We start from the raw sequence: 24,685 nt of genomic DNA, 5'->3' as shown, positions 1-24,685 counted from the left end.
ATCTATTAGTACCTACTGTAGATCCTGATGACTTGCAATAGATCAGGCATCCCCAAACTTTGGCCCTCCAGATGTTTTGGCCTACAATTCCCATCATCCCTGACCACTGGTCCTGTTAGCTAGGGATCATGGGAGTTGTAGGCCAAAACATTTGGAGGGCCGCAGTTTGGGGATGCCTGCAATAGATCAACAAGAATTTCTGGCTCTTGCCTGTTAAACAATAGCAGCAAAATGACTAGGCTTCTGACATGAAGCCAGCCAGGACTGGACTTTTGTGAGAAAGCACTGTGAGCTCAATTCTGCTCTGATATTGAAAACAAATCTCTGGCTTGCTATTATTTGCTTCCAGGTAAATGCATTTTGCACCAGGCTCTGGTTGGTGGATTTCTTAGCAGACCCACAAGCATGGTGTCTGCCCATCACTGGGCTAGCCCACCTCATTTGGGTGGTTGTAAAAAGGGAAAGCAAGAGGCACGTCAAGTGCTTTGTACAATTCAGTGCTAAACAGCAGCATCCTATTACCCTCTCTGGGAGGAGTCCAGTAAGCAGGGGTTCTCACTCCATGTGATCATATTAGGCTCACAAGAGGGCAAGAGCTTTTAAGTGCTTTACAACACAGAACAGACTGTGATGAAGGTGCCATCTTCTTTCTCCCAGCACAAGATCTCATTACACTCGAGCAAAGAGCTTTCCAAACTGTGTGTCGCGACACGTCAGTGTGTCACCTGCAGTGTGTAGGTGTGTCACACAAATGCTCCCCGCGCTCCCCCCGGGGCTGGAGAGGAAACAGGCAGCCCGCATGTTTGCTAGTAAAACTGAAATACTGTGTTGCAAAAAGTGTGTCACCAACATGAAGACTTTGGGAAACTGCTCTAGCAAGACAAAAACTACAGCAAACAACTGCATTTTTAAAAAACAAACAACAACAACTAGATGCCACCATCGGGAATGCTTCAGTATATTTTAATGTTTGAAAATGGTTTCAAGTGTTAACTCTCATCAAAGGACATTTGCCCCTCTTGTAACAACGTTTATGCATGTGTATCTGAATCAAAGAATCGGAAGAGACCCAGAGGGACCCATCTAGTCCAACCTCCTGCAATGCAGAAATCCTGCCCACAGCAGTCCTTGGGTGAGCTCGAAGCACCAACCTCCTGGTGAACAGCCAGATGCCCTGACCCACTGCACCAGAGGCTCCCAGGAACAAATGAATCACATATTCTGTCTCTTCACCCCGCCTCCCTTTCCCTTCACTTCCTTTGAGGTTTCACTTGTTATCGGCTTATAAATTGTAAGGACTTTGGGACAAAGACCTGCAAAGCCTGTGCTTTTGTGTATATAGATGACACAACATGCGTGTACATGTGTTGTATGCACGTGTGTGTACTTATAATATTAATTTATCACTTTGGCCACACTGCTTCCATTCTGCCCATTCCTCCTAGTCCTGTCTTCATATACTCCTGGCTGTTTATTATAATGGCTGTTTTACACTTGCCCCCAAAATATATTGTTTCAGCCCCCTTTTCCAGAGGTCATATTAAGATACTACAGCAGCATCACCTCTGAGTGCCCACAAAAAGTGAGAAGCCAAGAACCCCCCGACTGTCCAAATATTTCCTATTGGGACTTGCAACCCATCTGCATGCAATTTAGCTTCAAAGTTTCTAAAATAAAGTACACCTGAATGATGCAAAAATGCATCAGCATATGTTGGGGTTTGAACATGCATGTCACTATTAGCATATAAAACAATTCAGCCGTTATGCAACTTGACAGCGTATACCCTCTTGAGTCACTGGCTTGTTTGCTGGTTAGAGAGAACACGTACAATGTTCCCGCAAAACAAGTCACTCCCACTTTGAGATGAGCAGTTCCCAGGGAGGTAGCCATGTTAGCCTGTTGCAGCTAAAACAAACAAGAATCTTGTGGCACCTTAAGATTAAGGCGTAATCTTCTCTGGCCTACTTAGACTCACTCAACTAATTTGTTCTGAGCAAAAACTATCCCCCACTGCACCTGGTCAGAAGGCGCATGTATTTGTGGAGAGCAGAGTTTTCCTTCTTGAAGCTTTTGAAAAGGATGCAGTAGTGCCGGGCAGGCAGTTAGACAAATTTATGGAGGAGGGGGCTACCAATGGCTGCTAGCCATGACGGGTGTGTTCTGCTTCCAGAGTTTGGGGCACAGGTGTTCCTTAGTACCAGTTTCTGGAAACCACAGGAGGGGAGAACATTGCTCTTGCGCTCAGGACCTTCATGTGGATTTCCTAATAGTGGTTGCCCACTGTTAGAACAGGGTGCTGGATTTAGCCTTTGACCTGATGCAGCAAGCTCTTCTTAGGTTCTTAACTGCCAATCCCACAAAGCAGCCTGCTAGATCAGGCACAGGCAAACTCGGCCGTCCAGATGTTTTGGGACTACAACTCCCATCATCCCTAGCTAACAGGACCAGTGGTCAGGGTTGACGGGAGTTGTAGTCCCCAAACATCTGGAGGGCCGAGTTTGCCTGTGCCTGTGCTAGATAGAGCACACAGGTATTTTTGTGGGGAAGGTACCTGTTGCTTTCCAGCCAATCAGTACAGGTCCCATTGTAAAACAAGCCTCCTTGCATGTCAGATTGTTTCCTGCTCAAGACAAAAGCAACAAAATAACAAAAAAATGGTTCAGAAATATTGAAGCCCTCACCTGCTTTTTAGTAACTGGGTACCAAGGGACAGTGAAAGATCAAAGGCATACAATTATTGTCAAACACTAAAAGATTAAGCACAGAAAAACTACTGGCACTATAAATATACCAAAATAACTTTATTTTTACTGCCTTAATGCTCCTGCCAATACACTGAGGCAGCTCTGCCTTTTGGAAATTTTGGCCTTCCTTAGTTCCAGGATTTATTCTGGACCTCCTGATTCTCCTCTCCACTACCCCTCCTACGCTTTCCAATTTCCCTAAAATAAATAAGCTCATAAATGAAAATGCTGGTTTCTGTCAAGCTGTCATTACTTATGACATGTACAAAACTGAGAACAAAGAGGAATACGTTATCTGCTCGCATTTGTCATTCCTTTACATGACTAAACCCTCTTTTTATTTAACTAGGCTGCAATTCTGATTCTCCCCTGACGTTTTGAGGGGACTGACTCTGCTTACACCACAAGGCATCAACAGGGAGGCTCAAAGCTGTGGCGTTCAGCACTCAGATCTGCGGAATCCCCAATGTGATCCAACAAAAACAAAGAATCCATGCCTTGGCTCCTCTCCCAGGCTCAGCTGGTATAAGGATGCTCCCTCAGAAACAAGCCACTGATCTCCAGAAGATCTCTCAAGCACCAAACCTGAGGATGCCTCCATTCCTGAGCCCACCTGTTTTCCAGCAACACAATCCCACCACTCGCTGCAGAATCTTACAAGCCTCCACAGTTGTCCTTTACAAAGCAGCTCCTGCCCGTGATGCAGAGCAGGGGTGGGGAATCCGTGCCCACTCCCCTGTGTTGCTAGAATCCCACCTGCCATCAGCTATAGCTGGCATGTTCTGAGATGGTGGGAGACTGAATCTATAGCAATTTCTGGAAGGCCACAGGTTCCAAGAAGCAGTAACACCTTAGAATGAAAAGGAAAATTGGGTGTGTGGAGTACCTCTGGTGGTAGCCTTTGCAGCTTAAAAAAATACTTGTATTGTATGTTTAGCTGCTGCCTGATTAACAAAGAGATCTCTTTTTAAAAATGGGTTTTAAGTTAATCTAGGTCGGGGGTTCTCAAACTGCAGTTCACAACCTCCATTCAGGCAGCCCAAGGAACAGCTGCAAGAGTCAATAATTTCCTGACCAACTTGCACTTGATTCTGTGCCCTTGACAACACTGATGAAAAACATTTGCTAAATGGACCAAGGAAGCCTCGGCATAATACATGAGATTTTAGTAAAATGGCAATGGTGCTGTGTGCTATTTTTGCTCTAGGAATTGACAAGCTAAAACAACTCTTGTCAGCGGCCTAGCCTAAGGTTTGTGATTTCCATAACACACTACACTGGTTTTCACAAAGGTGCTGGTGTGAGGGAGGTTTGCTGAAACCCATAGTGAATTACAAGTGGTCCACAAAAGGAAAATATGGGAACTGATCTAGATCAGAGAATCTGGAACCACTGATTAAACTCACTGCTGCAGCCTTACCTTTTAAGCATTTGTTTTATTTGCATCACACATTTCCTTCAAAGAGCTTATGGGAGTAGCAAGAGAAGGGGCCGTTATTCAGTGGCAGAGCACATGCCCTGCATGCAACCTCTGGCATCTTCAGGCTGGGAAAATACTCTAGTCTGAAACCCAGGAGAGCTGTTGCCAGCCAGTGAAGACAAAATGAGCCAATGGCCGGATACAGCATGAGGAAATTTCCTATAGACTCAACTTCTTTCATTAGAGCAGGAATCTTGCCTTCATACAGTGGTACCTCGGTTTACAAACACAATTGGTTCTGGAAGTCTGTACTTAACCTGAAGCGTACTTAACCTGAAGTGAACTTTCCCATTGAAAATAATGGAAAGTGGATTAATCCGTTCCAGACGGTCCGTGGAGTACTTAAACTGAAGCGTACTTAACCTGAAGCGAACTTTCCCATTGAAAGTACAGTGGTACCTCGACTTACGAATGCCTCAATTTCCAAAGGTTTCGACTTACGAAGTCTGCAAAAACGGAAGTATATTCGCAGCATGTGTGTTCTGCGCAGTCGCGCTTTGCACATGCGCAAAATGGACGCTTCGACTTATGAAGGATTCAACTTACGAAGAGCGCCACGGAACGGATCGCCTTCGTAAGTCGAGGTACCACTGTAATGGAAAGTGGATTAATCTGTTCCAGACGGGTCCGTGGAGTACTCAACCTGAAGCGTACTTAACCCGAGGTATGAGTCTAATTGGTTCTGGAAGTCCGTACTTAACCTGAAGCGTACTTAACCTAAAGCGAACTTTCCCCTTGAAAGTAATAGAAAGTGGATTAATCCGTTCCAGATAGGGCCGCTGAGTACTTAAACTGAAAATACTCAAACCGAGGTGTACTTAAACCGAGGTATGGCAGTATAGTGCCTCCCAAAGTGCCATGAACCCTAGTGGTGTGGTATAAACACTCCCCACCCACACCCCGTTTGACTTGAGTGGAGAGTGGGGAACTTGTAGCTCCCCAAGTGTTGCTGGGCTACAACATCCATCATCCATGAGAAGGGCCATGCTGGATGGGGCTGATGGGAGCCAGAATTCAGCAGCAATAGAAGGTGGCAGGTTCCCCAGGCCCTGGTTTGAGTCATATAGAGAGCCCAGCATCTGCACTGAGCTCTATGGCGAAGTGGGGAATCTGAACTCATGCCTGGCTTACTCCTTCAGTGTCAGCAGACAGAATCAAAATTATTCTAGGGAGTCCTAATTCACTGCATCTGAACGCTTCACAGCCACTGCTTGTTCCTTCACAAAGGCCTGCCAAGGAACAGTTAATAACTGGCATATTAAAAAGCCTCCAACTGCGGAATGTGAGCCCCCAGGCTGCAGAGCAATCTGAGAACACATTTATATGTCTGCAAAAGCCACATGTCCAAAACAAAGCAATTAAATTAGATATGGCACAAAAGGCCAATGCCATATTAAGGTTGTGTCATTCACCAGACCCAGCCCTGAGGAGGCAAAAGCAATCCAGGCCAGAACAGGGAGGCTCCCCTTCTCACCTCAAGGGGGAGTTCGCCAGATAGCCTGGGAGAGGTCCCACCCTTCGGGGCAGTAAGTATGTCTATTGGGCTCTTCCGGAGAGAGGTGGGGCCTCCCCCCCCCAAAAAAAGATCCCCAAACCACTTCCTGCCAATTGGCCAATTCTGCAAAAACACCTTCCCCCAGAAGAGTTCAACAGTCCTGAAGGGAGGGGCCTCCCTCAAACAAACTGACCTCTTCCACTTAAAAAGACATAGCAAGTGAGGGCAAGTGAAGGATTTTCATTTTCCATCTAGGTAAAGGTAAAGGTAAAGGTAAAGAACCCCTGGACGGTTAAGTCCAGTCAAGGGTGCCTGGAGCGCTGGGGTTACAGCGCTCATCTCACTTCAGGCCGAGGGAGTTGGTGTTTGTCCACAGACAATTTTCTGTGTCATGTGGCCAGCAGGACTAAACCACTTCTGGTGCAACGGAACCCTATGACGGAAACCAGAGCGCATAGAAACACTGTTTACCTTTTCCATCCACATTCATTCTGCATGCAATTTACCCTGCATTTACCACAAGACAACCCTACTCAAGTTCTGTCATATTTTTTTGATTAAAGAAACCATTTTGCCAACTAAAAAGGTGCCCCGCCCCGCCCCGCCCCCAATTCGAACTAGTCAGAAGAATCTCTTTTAAATGTTTTAAATTATTTTAAAATACTGTCAGCTTGTAAGAATGGCAAGATGGCAAGCGCCATCGTAGAATAATAACCCCACTTCTATGGGGTTCGTCTTTGAAAATGCCTCTGACAATAAAGGTGAGCACCATCAAAAACTAAGGTGTGCTCTTCAGAACTAGGTTTTTCCTCCTCGTGATTTATTCATTAAAATCCACTTATATCTCACCTTTGCCTTTAAATCTGGAGCACCCAAGGTGGCTAACAACAACAACAAAAAATTTAAACCCCACTAAGTTATAAAACAATTTCCAAAAGACACTTGAAAGTAAAGCAGTTCAACAACAAGAGAGGAGAGAAAGCGTAAGACCTTTCAGCAAATGGCCAGGCTAAACGTATCAGAACGCCATCAGAGAGGAAGCCAGATGGGTGCCCATCTCAGGGCAGGTATTTCCACAGTTTAATCACTGCAAGAGAAAAAGCCTTTTCACACATTCCTGCCAATCACACCTCAAAAAAGGACCACCCTAGTTGAACAAAGCAGAAAGGCAGGATAGGATGGAAGGAGGCAGCCCTGAAAGTAGCCATGTCCTCAGTTATTTCAAGGGTGTGCAACTATGCACACATTTAAAAACTAAATAAAAAAATCCTTCCAGTAGCACCTTAGAGACCAACTAAGTTTGTCATTGGTATGTATGCACACTTCATCAGAATGCGCATGCACACGAAAGCTCATACCAATGACAAACCTAGTTGGTCTCTAAGGTGCTACTGGAAGGAACTTTTTTATTTTGTTTCGACTACACAAGACCAACACGGCTACCTACCTGTAAATTTAAAAACGGAAAGATTTCTTCAGTCAAGGGCTGTCATAGTCTCTCTGGGAACCATGCCCATGTTTAGTACTACATGCAAACTGGGTCAGAGAGAAAAAACTGCCCTCCTGCCTAACTGCTAAGACAGACTAGAGTGTTTGGGCAATAGCTTTGGGGGAAGGGCTAAGTAAGAGGAGGGGGCCTGAGTACACCATACATGGCTCCTTCTTCCTGCCCCAAAGTTATGCAAAACAGCAAATACTGCAAAAATCAGTTACACAAAATAAAAACAAGCAACTCTGCACAAGCAAAAATATCTAGCTTTTCTTGGTGCAGAATCTGGGTCACCTGGAGCAGAGGATTTTAAAGTTATTTTATTGTGGAGTTCAAGCAGCCCTGAAAAAAGGGTTTCAGAACAGGGTAATAAAAAACAGACCTCATGTTCTACAGGGAGGCCCTTGGCACTGACAAAAGCTGATGGAAGGGGAAAGGAACATGCTCACAGTTTTCAAGTAATTCAGGAGAGGTTGGAGGGATTCTGTTGCTTTGAAAACAGAGTACCCTGAACAAAAACTGGTTGGAGCTGATGGGAATTGTAGTTTAAAACATCAGGAAGACACCAAGTTGGGGGAGGCTCATTTAAAACACTACCAAGCGTACTTTGAGGGTTGTTCCCCTCATCCCCGCTCAGTCAAGCAACATATAAGATTTTAGACTGAACACACTTCAGAGTAGAATTTCTCACTATAACTGTGTATGGAGCCATATGCATTGATGATGCTATATAAATAAATGTTGATAATAATTATAATTATTATTTCAGGAAATAAATAAATAGAGTAAGAGAAGTGATGCTGGAGATGTGTAATCTATCAAACAGCAAATGCAGAAAAGCAAAGTACACTTTCCAAGGTGTGTGTCTTTGGGGTCAAACTAAAAGAAGAGTATGTGTAGTAGTAGTAGGAGCAGCAGCAGTGGACAAAACAAGGGTAACATGTTGAAGATCCCACAGAAGCAGGTCAACCTTTGGGGACCCAGCTACATTAGCAAAGAAAAAGCACTTTATATGTGTTGTATATGCATTATAACACTGTGACACCAGATGGCGCTGTGAAGTTCTGTTTTTGCCAACCCGATTAGTCATACATAGTTTACAATGTGTTTAACTGAAACGCTTCTCTGACGTGCCTAGATCCAGTCTTGCCCAATGGACCAGTCATGAGGTTGTCCCAAGTACTTCCATGCTACCTAGGGTGACCTCACATCTCAAGACTACTCATTCCAGCCACGTCCTGATCTGCCTTCCTGCCTTTCTTAAAGTCGCTATTTAAGGCTGCCCTCCCCCCTTTCAGCCAAATTGAAGATTCCACTGTACCTCCCATCAAAAAGGTACTTTTTATGAGCTGGCCCTCTCTTTAATAAACTGCAAAACACTCATGAACATTCTATGGCATCACAGGAGCTTAGATCAGGGGCAAAAGAGTTACGATATAGCCTACAACAGTTTCTATTTATCATAACACACAGCATTATAGTACAGTAAAGATGGGGGAGTTCATTTGGGGACAGAAGGTCAGAGACGCAGGACCTTATGTCTGGCCACAGCTTAATCCAGCAAGAGGAACTTCTGGTCCACAGATGAAACGGAGCTATCAGAGCCTTCCCATTTGGCTAGCCAGGCCATTCTGGTGAACTCACAAATACATCTGCCATCACACCTGGCATAAGGTATTGGGCAGGTAAAGGTAGGGCTTTAAAGGATGGAGCAGGAGTTTAAAGAGGGCTCCCAGTGGTTCCACTGCTGGAGAAGGGCACCCCCCCAGTCACCCATCAGCTGATGGGCAACACCAGTGCCCTTAGTTTGAGGAGGGAAAAGCGGTTTCTCCTTAATGGAAATTGCTACCCACCCCCTGCCCTGCTGTTCTTTAAAACCTCCCCACACTCCTGAAATAAAGACAGCTGCAGAATGGGTGGGTGGGTGAGTGCACACAGCATGCAAGAGATATCACCTTGCCTACAAAGGTCCGTCTAGTTCAAGCTATGGTTTTCCCAGTAGTGATGTATGGAAGTGAGAGCTGGACCATAAAGAAGGCTGATCGCCGAAGAATTGATGCTTTTGAATTGTGGTGCTGGAGGAGACTCTTGAGAGTCCCATGGACTGCAAGAAGATCAAACCTATCCATTCTGAAGGAAATCAGCCCTGAGTGCTCACTGGAAGGACAGATCCTGAAGCTGAGGCTCCAATACTTTGGCCACCTCATGAGAAGAGAAGAATCCTTGGAAAAGCCCCTGATGTTGGGAAAGATTGAGGGCACTAGGAGAGGGAACGACAGAGGACGAGATGGTTGGACAGTGTTCTCAAAGCTACGAACATGAGTTTGACCAAACTGCGGGAGGCAGTGCAAGACAGGAGTGCCTGGCGTGCTATGGTCCATGGGGTCACAAAGAGACGGACACGACTAGACTACTAAACAACAACAACAACAACAATCATTGCTGCTGCTGCTGCTGCTGTTATTAATACCCTGCCCATCTGGCTGGGTTTCCCCAGCCACTCTGGGTGGCTCCCAACCGAATATTAAAACCACGATAAACAATCAAACATTAAAAATGTCCTTAAACAGGGTTGCCTTCAGGTGTCTTCTAAAAGTCAGATGCAGTGGTACCTCGGGTTACAAACACCTCGGGGTTACAGACTCCGCTAACCCAGAAATAATACCTCGGGTTAAGAACTTTACCTCAGGGTGAGAAAAGAAATTGCTCATCGGCGGCAGCAGGAGGTCCCATTAGTGATGCTTCAGGTTAAGAACAGTTTCAGGTTAAGTATGGACCTCCAGAACGAATTAAGTTCATAACCAGATATACCACTGTAGTTGTTTATTTCCTTGATATCTGGTGGGAGGGTGGGCCACAGGGTGTATAGAGCATTAAAAGTCAGCACCAACACTTTGAATTGTGATCAGAAATGTACTTTATAGTCATCATGACTAGAAGTCTGCTTTCTGTATCATATTTCTCCTGCAAAAGAAACTTATCATGCCAAGGCAGTGCCAGGGGTGTGATAGGGAAAATATTGCACCCTTCTCGAAAATACAAGTTATTTAGGAGTCTAATGCTTCACTCTTGTTTTGCTACTAAAACTGTATGAAACGTATTAGAGGAATTCAATATTTAAATAGCATTTTTAAAAGGAAAGGGTTTTTAAAAAGAAATTTCCTCAAAATAAAAAAATTGAGCACACACTGGTTTCTAATGAGAATGCCTTTGTTCCATTCTCAAGCTGCTCCCTCCATATCCAGAGCAATAGGGATGGTAAAAATATTTTCTCCACTTACTTAGAAAAAGAAAATACTTTATTCAACGGCTAAATTTTGTCTGCTTCAAAATCATCCCAATTACTACACAAACATTTCTTTTAAATAAAAATGCAAACACTGTACTGTAAATCACATATGAGCATTCTAACAGGGCACTCAGGATGAGAAGTTTTTGGGAAAAGCATTGGGGGAGGTGGGGAGGTCAGAATACTGATTAACCACATGTGGTGTGGCTGTATCACACGACAAAATAAAGTGTTCAAGTGTTTACATTATTTGTTTATAAGACTATGGGGGAAATGGGGGTGGGGTGGGGGAAGTCAGGAGACTATACTTTGGCCCCTTATGTTAAGAATTCTGAAATATACTTTGGCATTTGCACAGAAAAACAAAAGCAAAGAATCAGGGAGTACACCTTCAGACCATTTACACATTCCCACATTGACACGCAAGATCAAAGCTCTCCAAAAATGCCCAAGCTTTAAAGGAGGAACACAAATGTCTCTTTTGCCAGAGGTCTTGCATGGCCACCACTGGCAGGCACTCCAGACAGGAGAGAAAGGGGGAGGGGGAGGAGGAGCGCTCAGTTTTGAAAACACAGGTGCCAGGTCACCAAACCTGCCTCACACAAGGACATTTGTAAAGTGAAACACTAAAACAGACACGCTTGTGGAAATCTCCAGTTCTCCAGAAGCATTTCTCAGAGAAAAATTGTGTGATCATGTCAGTTTATTTTAATTTTTTTGCAAACCTGGCAATATCTTTAATCTTTTTTTCTGTTGTTGTTTTTTAGTCAGAGCAGTCTGTATCTTACGCATGACACCCATTTGAAGGTCTTTTGCTCCTCGATGTAGAGGACTCCTTTGGCGCCCTGCGCCTGGCACAAGAAATACAAACAGCGCCAGAGAGGCGCTTCAAGCCTTTCTGAAAGACGCTGTTGGACAGGCTGTAGATGACACAGTTGCAGAAGCTGTTGCTGATAGCAAGCCAGGTGGTCAGGAAGGAGGCTGCTCGGTTGCGGTAGACGGAAGAGCTCTCCAAGAGGAAGTAGATGATGTAGGGGAGCCAGAGGACGTAGAAGACGCTGGTGATGCGCAGGAGAACCATGGCATAGCGCTTGTCTGGGCATGGCTGTGCATCAGCCGCTTCCCCTTCTTGGGAGCTGAACCGCACGCGCCTCTCATTGATCTCTTTTGTGTGCTGCTGGCAAATGCGGAAGATGCTGAAGTAGGTGAAGCAGACCACGAAGGCCGCCGGCGCATACAGCATGACGATGATGAAGAGGGTGAAGATGGCCCAGGTGTCCCAGGAGTCAGCACACCACTGAAATACATCCCCGTGATAGCCGGGCTTCCCCCAGTCAAAGAAAGCTGGGAGGAATACGGCGCCCGAGTAGAGCCAGATGAGCAGGATGCAAACCCGGAGGCGGCAAGGAGTGACCAGGGTGTTGTAGGACAAAGGCTTGGTGATGGCGATGTACCGATCGACGCTGATGCAGGCCAGGGAGGTCATGGAGACGCTCTTGAGCACAGAGACCACGTAGCCAAAGGCTTTGCAGATCACAGACTCCGGCAAGAAGGCGACCCGGTAGTGCAGCAAGGAGAGCGAAGGCACCAGGCAGCTCACACCCACCAGGAGGTCAGCGTAGGCCATGGTCTGGATGAAGTAGCTTGTCGTGTGGTGGTTCAGCAGCGGCGCACAGTGGAAGACAAAGATGACCACAATGTTGCCCGAGATTATGAGGACGGTGAGGAAGACAATGACGATCAACTCCAGGAGGCAGATGTCCAAGGCCTCCGGATAGCCGGCAGCCAGGAGGCAGAAGGGTCTGCTGCTGCTGCTGCGGTTACCACCATCGAGGGAGGCATTCATCTTGCGTTGGTGGCTGAAACCCCCTCACTCTGCCGCCACTGATGGTGGATGCTGCCTGGCTGCTTGGGCTGTCATCGCGGCTGCCACACGTGCCACCCTGTCAATGCCCAAACAGGAGAGGGAGAGGGGTGCAGAGGCTCCCTGGAGCTGTTGGGCATTGTCCGCAGTGGCTCCCTCCTGGAAACACCAGCTCTTTGGGCTGCAGCCTCCACAGCCACCGCCCCCTCCTCCTCCCTCCCTCTCTCTCTCTCTCTCTCTCTCTCTCTGCTGGCAGCTCAGCAATACACCACGCACAGATGCGATAGAGAAAAGGGATGGGGGGAAGCTCGCCTGCTTGTGCAATGGGGGGGGGGAAGAGAGGAGCTTCAGGAATAGCCACGCGAGGGCGGGTGCTAGATGAAAAGAAAAGGAGGGAGGGGTGCCTTTACAGCACCCCCCCTCCCATAGCTTCATGAATCGTACATGCCGGCCTCCTCACCCACAACGCTGCAGGACGGCAGGCTTCGGCCGGTTGGAGGAATGGGCGCCGCCGCCGCGCCGGACGCTAAGAGGCTGAGCCGGATCCCGCACCTCTCCGTCGATGCGGGAGTGGGGGAAAAGGAGGAAGAAGAGAGGGTCCAGCCTGCGGGTCCCTCCCCCTCCCCCACGGCTAGGCTAGGCTGCCCTCCTGCCTACCTGCAGCCGAAAGGGACAAAGGCGAAGCGAGCGCCGGGAGCAGACGCGGCTGCTTTTGATGCGCCCAGCCAGGCAGAGCAGCTGCCGGCCGTAGAAGAGCCTGCGCGGCGCAGGGCGAGGAACCCAGGTGCGAGGAAGGGGGCGGACAAAGGAAGACGATCCAGGCGGCGGCGGGAGAGGGGGGGGCGCAGCCAAGAGCCTCCCCTCCGCGCCTGATAGCCGCAGCAGAGGCGCGCGCGCGCCCTAGTTTCCTGGCTCGATCGCCGGTGCGCCCCCTCATCTCCAAAGAGGAGCGCCCCGCCTTTTAGCAAAGAGGGGCCGCGGCTGAGTCAGCCAGAAGCCAAGCCCACCCGCTTCATTCTTCTGAAGGGGCTCTCGGAGGTGCGAAGAGTAATCGTGTGCTCAGAGGTCCAGTTCCCTTAGAGGTTTGCATGCAACGCATCTTTCTTTGGCCGATCACCAAAGCGTTAAGTTGTGTTTTTCCCCCCAAAGCTGTCCCCCTTCACCTAAGATGTGCAGCAAAAATCTTAATACAGTATGCCTTTTAGACGCATGGGAGTGGGCTGCAAGGGGGCGGGGCAGATGGCATACTTCACGCATCCCAAAGTGCACGCTCTCTCTCCCAAGACACACCCTCCACGTGATTCCTAAACCATCTGAACTCAACCCAGCTGGCACACTCCCATGCCCACTGAGATGTTTAAGCTTGGCAATTATGTTCTGCCATGCTCTTAACAGGTCCTATACAAAATCACCACTAAATGATAGTGATCTGGACATTATGGGGAAGACACAACTGGAAAATGTCTGTCTTACAATAAGTAGGAACCGTGCAAGAGCTTCCCTCAGAGGCTAGCATTAAAGCCTCTATAGAAGCAAACACAATGGCTGCAATCCCTTGATCAAATCTTTGCTTAATAAGCCACCATATTAAAAAGCTTCAAGCACCTGCATTTAGGCACTTCGCTCCCTCCTTTGTGTGAATGAATACACCAGCCAGGAAGCCACAGTAACCTATGATGTCCAAATGGGGAAACTATGGCTTGTGGATCCCGGACAGCCCAGGACACAAAGCCAACTTTAAACATTTCTCATAGAAGCCACAACCTTGCTTCAGTGACATGTACAACAGCCGAAATTGAGGCTAGCAGGTTCACACAAAACTCTTTATAGGTAATAAAGGTACTGGAAAACAAGCCTTACGAGCAGGGCAGTCTTTAGCATATGTGCCCAGCGCCCCCAAATCTAGTGCTGCCCATGTCTACACCCAAGATATACTTCTCTGCGGTTGCAGGCGAGGCCATGGCGGCGACAGCCTGCCCGTCTGAGTCTCACTGCTGTTGCCCCTCAAGAACCGGGTGCCCGAGCTCCGCAAAGGCGCACAGCTTCACACCCAGGCGCCTTTAAAAGCTCCCCAGGAGGAGGAAGGAGAAGAAGAGGGACACAGCAGCCGTGCCAAAGGTGTGCAAGAGAGCAACGCCTTCTGCTGGATGAAAGAATGGTTTTTACTCGATAACACTGATGTATTAGATCTGGAAGGTCATGACAATGCATTTGGCTGGCATGCATATTTGTGGTATGATAAGATTAAGGTTTACAAAGGTTTTTAATGTCATATTATTAGAAAATCATTACACAATGTGTGGAATAGATTTGTTAGAAAGGAGAACACCCAGGTGGATTTCACCTCTAGAGGCTAAGGCACATAAAAAATTGAATATGGAAACCAAGTGAATCATAGAATCATAGAGTTGGAAGAGACCACAAGGGCCATCCAGTCCAACCCCCTGCCAAGCAGGAAACACCATCAAAGCATTCTTGACATATGCCTGTCAAGCCTCTGCTTAAAGACCTCCAAAGAAGGAGACTCCACCACACTCCTTGGTAGCAAATTCCACTGCCGAACAGCTCTTACTGTCAGGAAGCTTTTTATGATGTTTAGGTGGAATCTTCTTTCTTGTAGTTTGAATCCATTGCTCCGTGTCCGCTTCTCTGGAGCAGCAGAAAACAATCTTTCTCCCTCCTCTATATGACATCCTTTTATATATTTGAACATGGCTATCATATCACCCCTTAACCTTCTCTTCTCCAGGCTAAACATACCCAGCTCCCTAAACCGTTCCTCATAAGGCATCGTTTCCAGGCCTTTGACCATTTTCGTTGCCCTCTTCTGGACACGTTCTAGCTTGTCAGTATCCTTCTTTGAGGAGGGGGGATAATAGGATTTAAATTGCGAAATGGGGTGAAAGAATATTAGATTTAATAAGTTAGAATATTTTTAGCAAAAATCAAGAGGCTAAAGGGTATAATTAGAGGATTAATCAATCTGTTATGTTATTTTATATAAGGTATTAATTTAAGGATTAGCTGATAAGTGAGGTTAGAATGCTAAATTGTATAAGTTAGAATATTTTTAGTGAATAATTAAGAGGTTAAAGGGAATAATCAGAGTAATAAGAAATTTGTTATGTGCTATAAGGAATTTTTATGTTAGGTATTATTTTAAGAGTTAAATGGAGATGTTTAGAATTGTTTAATTAGGAAAATTGCTAATAGGGGTTACAATTAGGCTTGGGAAGGAAGCGGCGGGGAAGTCAAAGTTATGATAGTGTTATGAATATTAGATTGGTTTTTTGTTTTTTTGTCTTTTTTATTTGTTTTTTCTTTTTCTTTTTTCGCTTTTTTTCTTTTTTTCTTTTGATGCTTGTTTATATGATATTATGATGTAAGATGATGATATGAATGGAAACTTTAAGTTGAAAATGCCAATAAATATAATTTAAAAAAATAAATAAAAATGTACAGAGACAGAAGGATGGATGCTGGTCTGGCTATCAAGTAAAGCAAGTGATCAAAAATCCCAGGGACAAAAATGAGACCCTGGTCCTTTGCCCCCACCCTCTCAAAGAAGAGAGAGACCCAGAGGACCAGGCTAGGGTAGAACGTGTATATCCTGGCCTCTACAACATCCTTCTGGGTTTCTAGGCATATAGCCTTTAAAAGCAGGGGCAAGAGAAGTTGGAAAAGGTCTACAGCTCGGTGGCAGAGCACCTGGTTTGCAAGCAGGTGGTCCCAGGTTCAATTCCAGGCATCACCAGGTAGAGCTGGGAAAGAACCGTGTCTGAAACCCTGGAGAGTCACTGCCAGTCAGCATAAACAATACGGAGATAGAAATAAAGAACATAAGAATATGAATCAGGCCAATGGCTCCTCTAGTTCAGCATTCTGTTTTCACAGTGGCCAGCCAGATGGCTGGAAGCAAGATCCTGCAGGAAAGATTCAAGCGCAAGAGCCCTCTCTCCTCCTGTGGTTTCCAGCAACTGGTATTCAGCAGCATTGCTGCCTCCTGTGGAGGCAGAACCTGGTCTGACACACTATAAATGAAGCTTCTTCCTATGTTTTTAAAGTCAAGAAAGTTGGGGCAGGAACCTGAAGATTTTGAAAGGGACTATTTAAGTTGCTATTTAACTTCCTAGGAATCAGAAGCTGGCATCCAGAAAGCCAGTGGCATTTTTTTTCTCCTTCCCAGGCTGCATTCACAGTTTCCCAAGTGAATGCAAATTCTACACCAAGCTCATCCAAAATTCTGAGAGCATTGTTATTCAAAATGCAAATGAGTCTGCAGAAAACCAGTTATCCTCCTGATGTCCGTCCCCCCTGCCAAAAAAAAAAGACCAGGAGAGCAACAGCATGGAGAGAGAGAAAAATCTCCTGCGAATCAAGCACAGACAGGGTGATGGTGGAGAGTGGAAAGGTGCTGTTTTGGGATAGCAAAAAAAGTAGGCATGTGAGAGTATCATCTACTTTTGGGCAGGAGAGAACAAAACCACAGCAACCAGACTTCTTGCTTACTTGCTTACTTGCCTGCCTAACAAACTCCCAATCCATCAAAACCGGCATTTTTGACAGAATTCTGATTGGAGGTCAGCAGTTGCCTGGGAGATGACATTATCTGGAAAACTGAAGGTGACTACTGGGAGAAATGGGAAGAGAGGCTGGTGGTTAGCGTAACAGGTGGACCAATTAAGAAGCTCTAGGACAGGCATAGGCAAACTCAGCCCTCCAGATGTTCTGGTCCTGCTAGCTAGGGATCATGGGAGTTGTAGGCCAAAAACATCTGGAGGGCCGAGTTTGCCCATGCCTGCTCTAGGAGGAAGCACCCAGGAGCTAAATCAATACTGTGAGCCAATTAAGACAGCAAGTCTCACTGCACCAGTCTCAAAAGGAAGACAGCAACGGCACGACTTGGCCTGAGGAAACTGGAAGGAGATGCATGTCTGGCACAGAACATATAAGCACCAGCAGCAAGCAAGGAGCAATGCATTGCAAAGAAAACTAGGTGTTCGAAACTCTGTGTTTGTGGCATTCCATTAGTATTCAACATCTTTATCAATGACTTGGATGATGGGCTTGAGGGCATCCTGAGCAAGTTTGCAGACGACACCAAATTGGGAGGGGTGGCTAATACCCCAGAGGACAGGATCACACTTCAAAATGACCTGAACAGATTAGACAACTGGGCCAAAACAAACAAGATGAATTTTAACAGGGAGAAATGTAAAGTACTTCACTTGGGCAAAAAAAAAAATGAACGGCACAAATACAGGATGGGTGACACCTGGACTGAGAGCAGTACATGTGAAAAGGATCTAGGAGTCTTGGTAGACCACAAACTTGACATGAGTCAGCAGTGTGATGCAGCAGCTCAAAGGCCAATGCAATTCTGGGCTGCATCAATAGGAGTATAGTGTCTAGATCAAAGGAAGTAATAGTACCACTGTCTTCTGCTCTGGTCAGACCTCACCTGGAGTACTGTGTCTAGTTCTGGGCACCACAGTTCAAGAAAGATACTGACAAGCTGGAACGTGCCCAAAGGAGGGCAACCAAAATGGTCAAAGGCCTGGAAACAATGTCTTATGAGGAATGGCTTAGGGAGCTGGGTATGTTTAGCATGGAGAAGAGAAGGTTAAGGGGTGATATGATAGCCATGTTCAAATATATTAAAGGATGTCATATGGAGGAGGGAGAAAGATTGTTTTCTGCTGCTCCAGAGAAGCGGACACGAAGCAATGGATTCAAACTACAAGAAAGAAGATTCCACCTCAACATTAGGAAGAACTTCATGACAGTAAGAGCTGTTCGGCAGTGGAATTTGCTGCCAAGGAGTGCGGTGGAGTCTCCTTCTTTGGAGGTCTTTAAGCAGAGGCTTGACAGGCATATGTCAAGAATGCTTTGATGGTGTTTCCTGCTTGGCAGGGGGCTGGACTGGATGGCCCTTGTGGTCTCTTCCAACTCTATGATTCTCTGATTCTAGTATGTGTGCTTGTGGGGTGGGGAGAACATGAAACAGGTAGGATCAACAGTACAGGAAGATTAAGCGAATCTCCTATGCAGGTCCCACACATTAATACTATGATGCAAGCATGTGGGTGAGTAACACTGTCTCCGTCTGGTTCTGAGCAATTCCCTGGGACCCGAATGCAATTACTGTTTCCAGTTCCAAATAACCATGCTCTTCTTTCAAAGCTGCATCACAACCTTCTTCCAAGCAACCGAGCAGGAGTTAGCTGTTAATGCCACCAACTGGAGGGCTTTCCTATATTTCCTGCTTCTTCAGTACCCTTTACCATGCTAGTTACCACAAAAGGGATGGGTGGGTTGCATGCACCTGTCTCCTCCTTTCATTCCACGTCAAATACCACATTCATTTGACAGGCTTCTGTGCTGCACAGCTGGCAAGAGCCCCAGCGTGAAATGTGGGTGATTTTAAGGCACACAACTGCCACAACTTTAGACTCAGAATAGACCTTGCAAATGCCTGTTGACATTAAAACTCATTGCCACAGTGCTGCACTGAAAAAGGCATCACAGTTTTTACACTCCCAGTATGGACGCCAAGTAGGCTGGTGGGTGAGGGATGGAAGAATCTGCTCCTCTTCTGCCAGCCCACTCACTCGCCTGCATGAAATTCCTGGTCATCTAAGGCTACCAGGTTAGTTGTTAAATGCAAGGCTGTAGTAAGACATAAAGAAAATGGATTAGCACCAGTTTTAAGACGGAAAGAACAGTGGAGATTACAACCATCTTCTCAGTAGTTTTTCAAACAGATTTCATTACTTCATAGCATCCATCATTCATTCTGCTAATTTGATACTCTCCACAAAACCAGGCCACCATCTATCTGCCCAAATACTCTTCCCCAATGATTAAGTCACAGAACTAAGACCCAATTCAACTGTACTTTTATTGGCTTTGGCTAAATGTTTTCATAAGGAACAATGAAGATGAAAAGAGCACTGCCAGAAGTTGACGCAATATAATATACTAGTATCTTGAAGCCCGTTAAAACAACGGGTGCCAGAACAGTGAGTTTGATAAGGGTGCTGGCCCCCTGAGGCCAGAAGGAGCGCCCAGGAGCAGCAGCAGGCGGCAGCGGTGAGGAGCGCGGCTATCCCGCCCGGAGAACCCATCGCAGGCATCACACAGCCTCGGGAGGCTGCCCAAAGTGCCCTGCAGGGGGCTCCGGCCACATTGGAGGGCAGCCGGCGCTGCTCTCTTGCCCCCGGCACGGAACATTCAGCCCCGCCGGCACTTGCCCTGGTGCATCCGCCCTCCTCCTCCTCTCCAGCGCTCCGCTACCCCCGGCAAAGGCAGCAGATACACCAGCAGGTGGCTGGCTGGGAAGCACGCAGCGTACAGGAGGGAAGTCCGCCAGATTGACAGAGGCGCTGCTGCTGCTGCTGCCGCCAGCACCACCTTCACCGCTGCACAACCCAGCCTTGCCTGGCTCCAGGGAGGCGGTGGTGGCGACGCCCCCGTGACCGAGCGCAGAGAGGGAGGAAAGGCCGCGGCCCCGCTGCTCCTCTCATGGGCCAGGGAGGGTTGTGAGGAGGTTGAGGAGGAGGAGGCGGACCAAGATGGTGGCATCGGGCTCCGGGGCCGCAGCTGTGGGAGCTAGACCGGGCTCCTCAAAGGCGCCCTTCCTCCCCCCCCCATTCACCTCCGCCGGCCTCCACCCTCGCTTCCCCGACGTGCCCTGCAGTGAGGCGGTGTCTGGCCAGGTGTGGTGGTTGGAGGAGGCAGGGGGGGAGCGCACACGTGTGCAGTCTCTTCATCCAGTCCCTGTGTCCGTGGGACACATGCACAGTAGCGCAGACACAGGGACTGGACGCAGAGACACTTGCACTTTATTATATAGGATGCAATGCATTATAAATAAACACAAACAAGCTGCATTTAAAAAAACCCACTGAGCTCATTTTGCTGACGGACACTTTCAGTGAGCACATCCAAGTGAGTGGCAGTAAAAGAAGACGCAACAGAGGCTGTTGTTTAAACAACAAAAGAAAGGAGGAAACAATAGTTTAAAATGGTAAAGCCGGATTTGTGTTTCTACAAAGGTCGGCACCACAATGAGTGATGACCCAGAGTTTTTCCATGCACCCAGGCCCTTCACAAGATTATGATCTTAGACAGCAGGCTCCCCCAACCAGATGTTTTGGACTACGACTCCCCTCAGTCTCAACTGGCATGACCCAGGTTGGAGGGCGCTGCTAGGCATGAACAAAGCATAGGCTGCAACAGACCAAATGGTGTACCTAGTCAGCATCCTGTTTCCTATGGTGGGCTGCTGGAAGCTTCAGGGATACTTACAAGCAACAGCCTTTTGCCCACAGCATCTGCTACTCCATGCATATTCTGCCTCTGAAAATGCAGGCTCCACTCAACTTCCAATAAAGCCATTCTCCACAAATGTGTCTGATTACAGACCAACCTTTGCCAACCCTGGTACATGCTGGCTGGGATTGATGAGAGTTTTTTTCTTTTTTAAAAAATATTTTTTATTAAAGATTTCTTGAATTACAAAGGTGTCACTCATATTTTAACATGTATCATTTTGTTAAGATACTAAGAAGAAAGAGGGAAAACGAGGCAGATAGGGGATGGGAGGGTGGATGGGGGTGAGAGTAGGTGACAATGTTTCTGTTTTGCTTAATATATGTAGGGCTTGATGTCAGCTTTGTTTGTGTTGGTACTCCTTTATTTGCTTGTGTTCTTTTGATGATGAGAGAGATTGGGGTTGGCCAAGGGTGTGGTTGTGCATTTGTGATTGGCTATGATGGTCTTTGTTTTCATGTGTGAGTGGGGTGGGTGGGTATTTTTGGGTCAGGTTAGCCATACTGATTTGTATGCTGGAGGTAAGTTTTTGTCATTACCTTGTTGGGCTGTGTGTGTGTGATAAAGGGGAACCATACAGGGGTGGAGGCATCCTCTTCTATTTGTCCACATGCCAGTTTCAGCTTGTTTCCTAGGCTGTGCCCCTGGTCTTCTATGGGCTCAGTTATGCCATACAGGACCAGGGAGTCTCCCACACTTGCCTTCCCCCGTCCCCCCCAAATAGTACTTCTGTCTTGTCAGGATTCAACCTCAATCCGTTAACCACCCTCCACCCACCTCCAGACATTCATCGCCTTCACTGGTCTCTGATTTAAAGGAGAGGTAGAGCTGGGTATCATCCGCGTGCACCCAGCCCAAGCCCCCTGATGATCTCGGCCAGCAGCTTCGGATAGATGTTAAAAAGCATGGGGGAGAGGACGGAGCCCAAGGGAGTGCCCTGGGGTCTGAATACTCCTGCCTCAACACCACTTTCTAGACACAGCCCAGGAGGAAGGAGTGGGCCCACTGCCTCACAGTGCCACTGCTCCCAACCCCTCTTCAATCTGCTCCAGGTGCCACATCATACCCGTTCTGCACTTAGGAGTGTTTTGGTGTGGCAGCTGCCGCACTTGAAACGCCCTGACTATTAACATCAGCCAGGTGCCATCGCTTATACACTCTTTAGCGCCCGCTGAAAACATTTCTGTTCCGGCAAGTCTATCCAGATACATAAAATGCTGACATGCCCTTTAACTTGTTTTTAGCTTATCTGTTATTTCAGTTATTATTTGAAAGATTTAAATAGCTGCTTTTAACTGTTTTTTACTGATAGTTTATTGCTTTATTCTTTTTGTGGGCCGCTTTAACGTTTTTTCTTTACAGTCTATAAATGTTATGACATAAATAAACCCCACTGCTGCCTTAGAATGTAGTCACAGCTCTGCCACAGTTGCACATTAACAGGGGAGCAGCACCAGTGAGTCAGTGCCCCCCCCCTCTGTGTATCTGTGTTACTGGTGATCTTACAGAGGAACCTCCATTGAGCTTCAGAGATGGCTCCAGGATTCCACAGAAACAGACTGAAAGCCATCAGTGCCAAAAAGATGAACGTGTCAGGCAGAGAAATCTCCTGAAGTTGCTACCCAACTAAACCATTCTCTCCCCACCCCCCATGCACAGACAGTTCCATTGGCCTACCTTTGTGATGAGGATCCGGTACTTCTCCACCAGGTGGTCGTTGTTGTGACATCCCGCAAGCAGCTGCCAAACCTCCCCCCTGAGAGCTTCAGGGACTCCACTTCTCACCAACGTGGACAAGGTTTTTGGTCGCACACTCAGATTCAAGTGCCTGGAAGAGAGGAAGGAGAGCAAACATCAGACCAGAGGTGTGCAGGATACAGACCATGGACTGAATGGTTTTGGGCGACTCCAACATCCACATTGATGGTGCCTCAGGTCCATGATGCAACCATGGGCCTGTCTCAGTATCTGAAGAAGTGTGCATGCACACAAAAGCTTATACAGTACCAAGAACAAACAGGTGCTACTGGACAATTTTTAAAAATTTCTTTATATATATATTTCGACCGCATCAGACCAACACGGCTACATACCTGAATCTGTCTCAGTTAGTTATCGGTCCAATGCACAGAGGTGGCTTTGATCCCCATGGGGAGGGGGTGGTCTGGAAATTGTGTATGTGTGCTTATCACCCCATTGTCCTAGTCAGATGACTTCCTGGTGAGGTTTGGACTTGCTATGTCTGTCCCCCTTGCAAGGGTCTGCCACCAGAAAGAGATGGAATTGGGTGGATTCTTGACTCCTCTGGGGAATTTCCCTGTGGACAGGGAGGGTGTTCCTGTTGAGGTCCTAGTTTCCCTATGGAATGGCGAGACTCCTAGAGCCTTTGACATGATCACTTCTGAGGACCCTCTCTGGCCCTGTGGGGTCTGCTTCACGGCTTGTTACACAGCAGAGTTGAGGTCAGTGAGGCAGACGGGGACTGGGTTGGAGCCTGAGGCACAAATCTCACTTAGGAGCTAACTGAGCACTAGTTCAAGATCATAATCAGGCCTAACACGCGGCAGTGAGGGCAGCAAACAGATCCTATTTCACTGCCTCCATTGCATCCTTGGGAAGCCGCCCAGCAAAGCTGTTCTGTGTGGTCTAGAGGTTGCTTACTCCTGACCAGGAGGTGGATCTCTGGAGCACACAGTAACTAGCTGTATCCAGATAGCTAAACACTTCAAGGATAAAGTTGCTCATCTCTACAGTGATTTAGATGCTGCTACTGTGAGAGTGATGGGACCATGGCCACTGGTCCCATCACCTCCTGGCAAATAGAAGGGGAAGAAATGGAGGCAGTGAGAGATTTTACTTTCTTGGGCTCCTTGATCACTGCAGATGGTGACAGCAGTCACGAAATTAAAAGACGCCTGCTTCTTGGGAGAAAAGCAATGACAAACCTAGACAGCATCTTAAAAAGCAGAGACATCACCTTGCCGACAAAGGTCCGTATAGTTCAAGCTATGGTTTTCCCAGTAGTGATGTATGGAAGTGAGAGCTGGACCATAAAGAAAGCTGATCACCAAAGAATTGATGCTTTTGAATTATGGTGCAAAGCAACTTTTGGTCAGCAGCTCTCCCCAAAAATCTCAACACCTCTGGGCACTTTGTGATAAATAAGGGGTTTTTGGTTAGGTTAAATAATTAGTTTTTGGTTTATTAAATACAGATATATTACAATTATACATTTTTGTTATTTAAACTATAAATATCGCGAAATTATGGGTTTTTTCTCGAAGTGACACACCACCCGAGTTATGCTCAGTTTTTTGGTGAATTTTGACACACCAAGCTCAAAAGGTTGCCCATCACTGCTTTAGTGTCACCAGCCCAGTCATGAGGAACACCCTGCTACTGTTGATTCTGCAGGAGCCTTCTGTCCCAACTTTTAAATGCCGTCTGAAAACTCTTCTATTCCATGAGACCTATGCAGGCAAATAAGATCTGCTGATATTTGTTTCTAATTTCTTTTTAACTTTTCAAGATGTTATTGTTTGGTTTTATCTTTTTACATTGTTATAAACCACTGTAATATATTTTTGTATATAAATATTTTTTTTAAAAAAATGTAAACAAATCCATGCTCTTTTTGAAAAGGATGGCAGATTTATCATTTTAGAAATGTGGAGGAAGCACATTCATGTATTTGGGGTGGGGGTGGGGGCAGGTGCCCACATTGGAACATATTTGGCAGGTAGGTTCACAGAAAAAAACAGTGCGCATGGCCGTTAGAATCACAGATCTGACGAATTGGAAGGGGCCCTGAGGATCATCTATTCCAACCCTCTGAATTTCAGCTAAAGCTCCATGACATACAGCCATGCATCCTCCTTTTAAAAACTTCCAATGAAGGAGAGTCCACCACCTTCTGAGGCAGTTTGGAAGGCATGGGCATCCATCCAAGTGTCCCATGCTCATACATTGAGGGGAGCAGTTCCAAGG

At 46.8% G+C, this 24,685-nt stretch overlaps 2 protein-coding genes across 4 annotated transcripts in view; both read right to left on the bottom strand.

The window, feature by feature from the left end:
* Positions 1 to 24,685, bottom strand: part of RABGAP1 (RAB GTPase activating protein 1) — a 101,575-nt gene that overhangs the window by 36,286 nt on the left and 40,604 nt on the right. For all 3 annotated transcript variants that reach the window (XM_060270299.1, XM_060270300.1, XM_060270301.1), the window contains one exon: positions 22,376 to 22,526. In XM_060270299.1, coding sequence (XP_060126282.1) covers positions 22,376 to 22,526 — 151 coding nt within the window. The remainder of the gene's footprint in view (positions 1 to 22,375; positions 22,527 to 24,685) is intronic.
* GPR21 (G protein-coupled receptor 21) lies at positions 6,333 to 14,919 on the bottom strand. The gene has a single exon (XM_035102459.2). It carries the CDS (start codon positions 12,344 to 12,346, stop codon positions 11,285 to 11,287), a length of 1,062 nt encoding a protein of 353 aa, XP_034958350.1. The 5' UTR covers positions 12,347 to 14,919; the 3' UTR covers positions 6,333 to 11,284.

Source organism: Zootoca vivipara, chromosome Z (assembly GCF_963506605.1).
Source record: "Zootoca vivipara chromosome Z, rZooViv1.1, whole genome shotgun sequence".
NCBI lineage: Eukaryota > Metazoa > Chordata > Lepidosauria > Squamata > Lacertidae > Zootoca > Zootoca vivipara.
The sequence above is the reverse complement of the archived record's forward strand: the minus strand, read 5'-3'. Positions and strand labels throughout refer to the sequence as shown.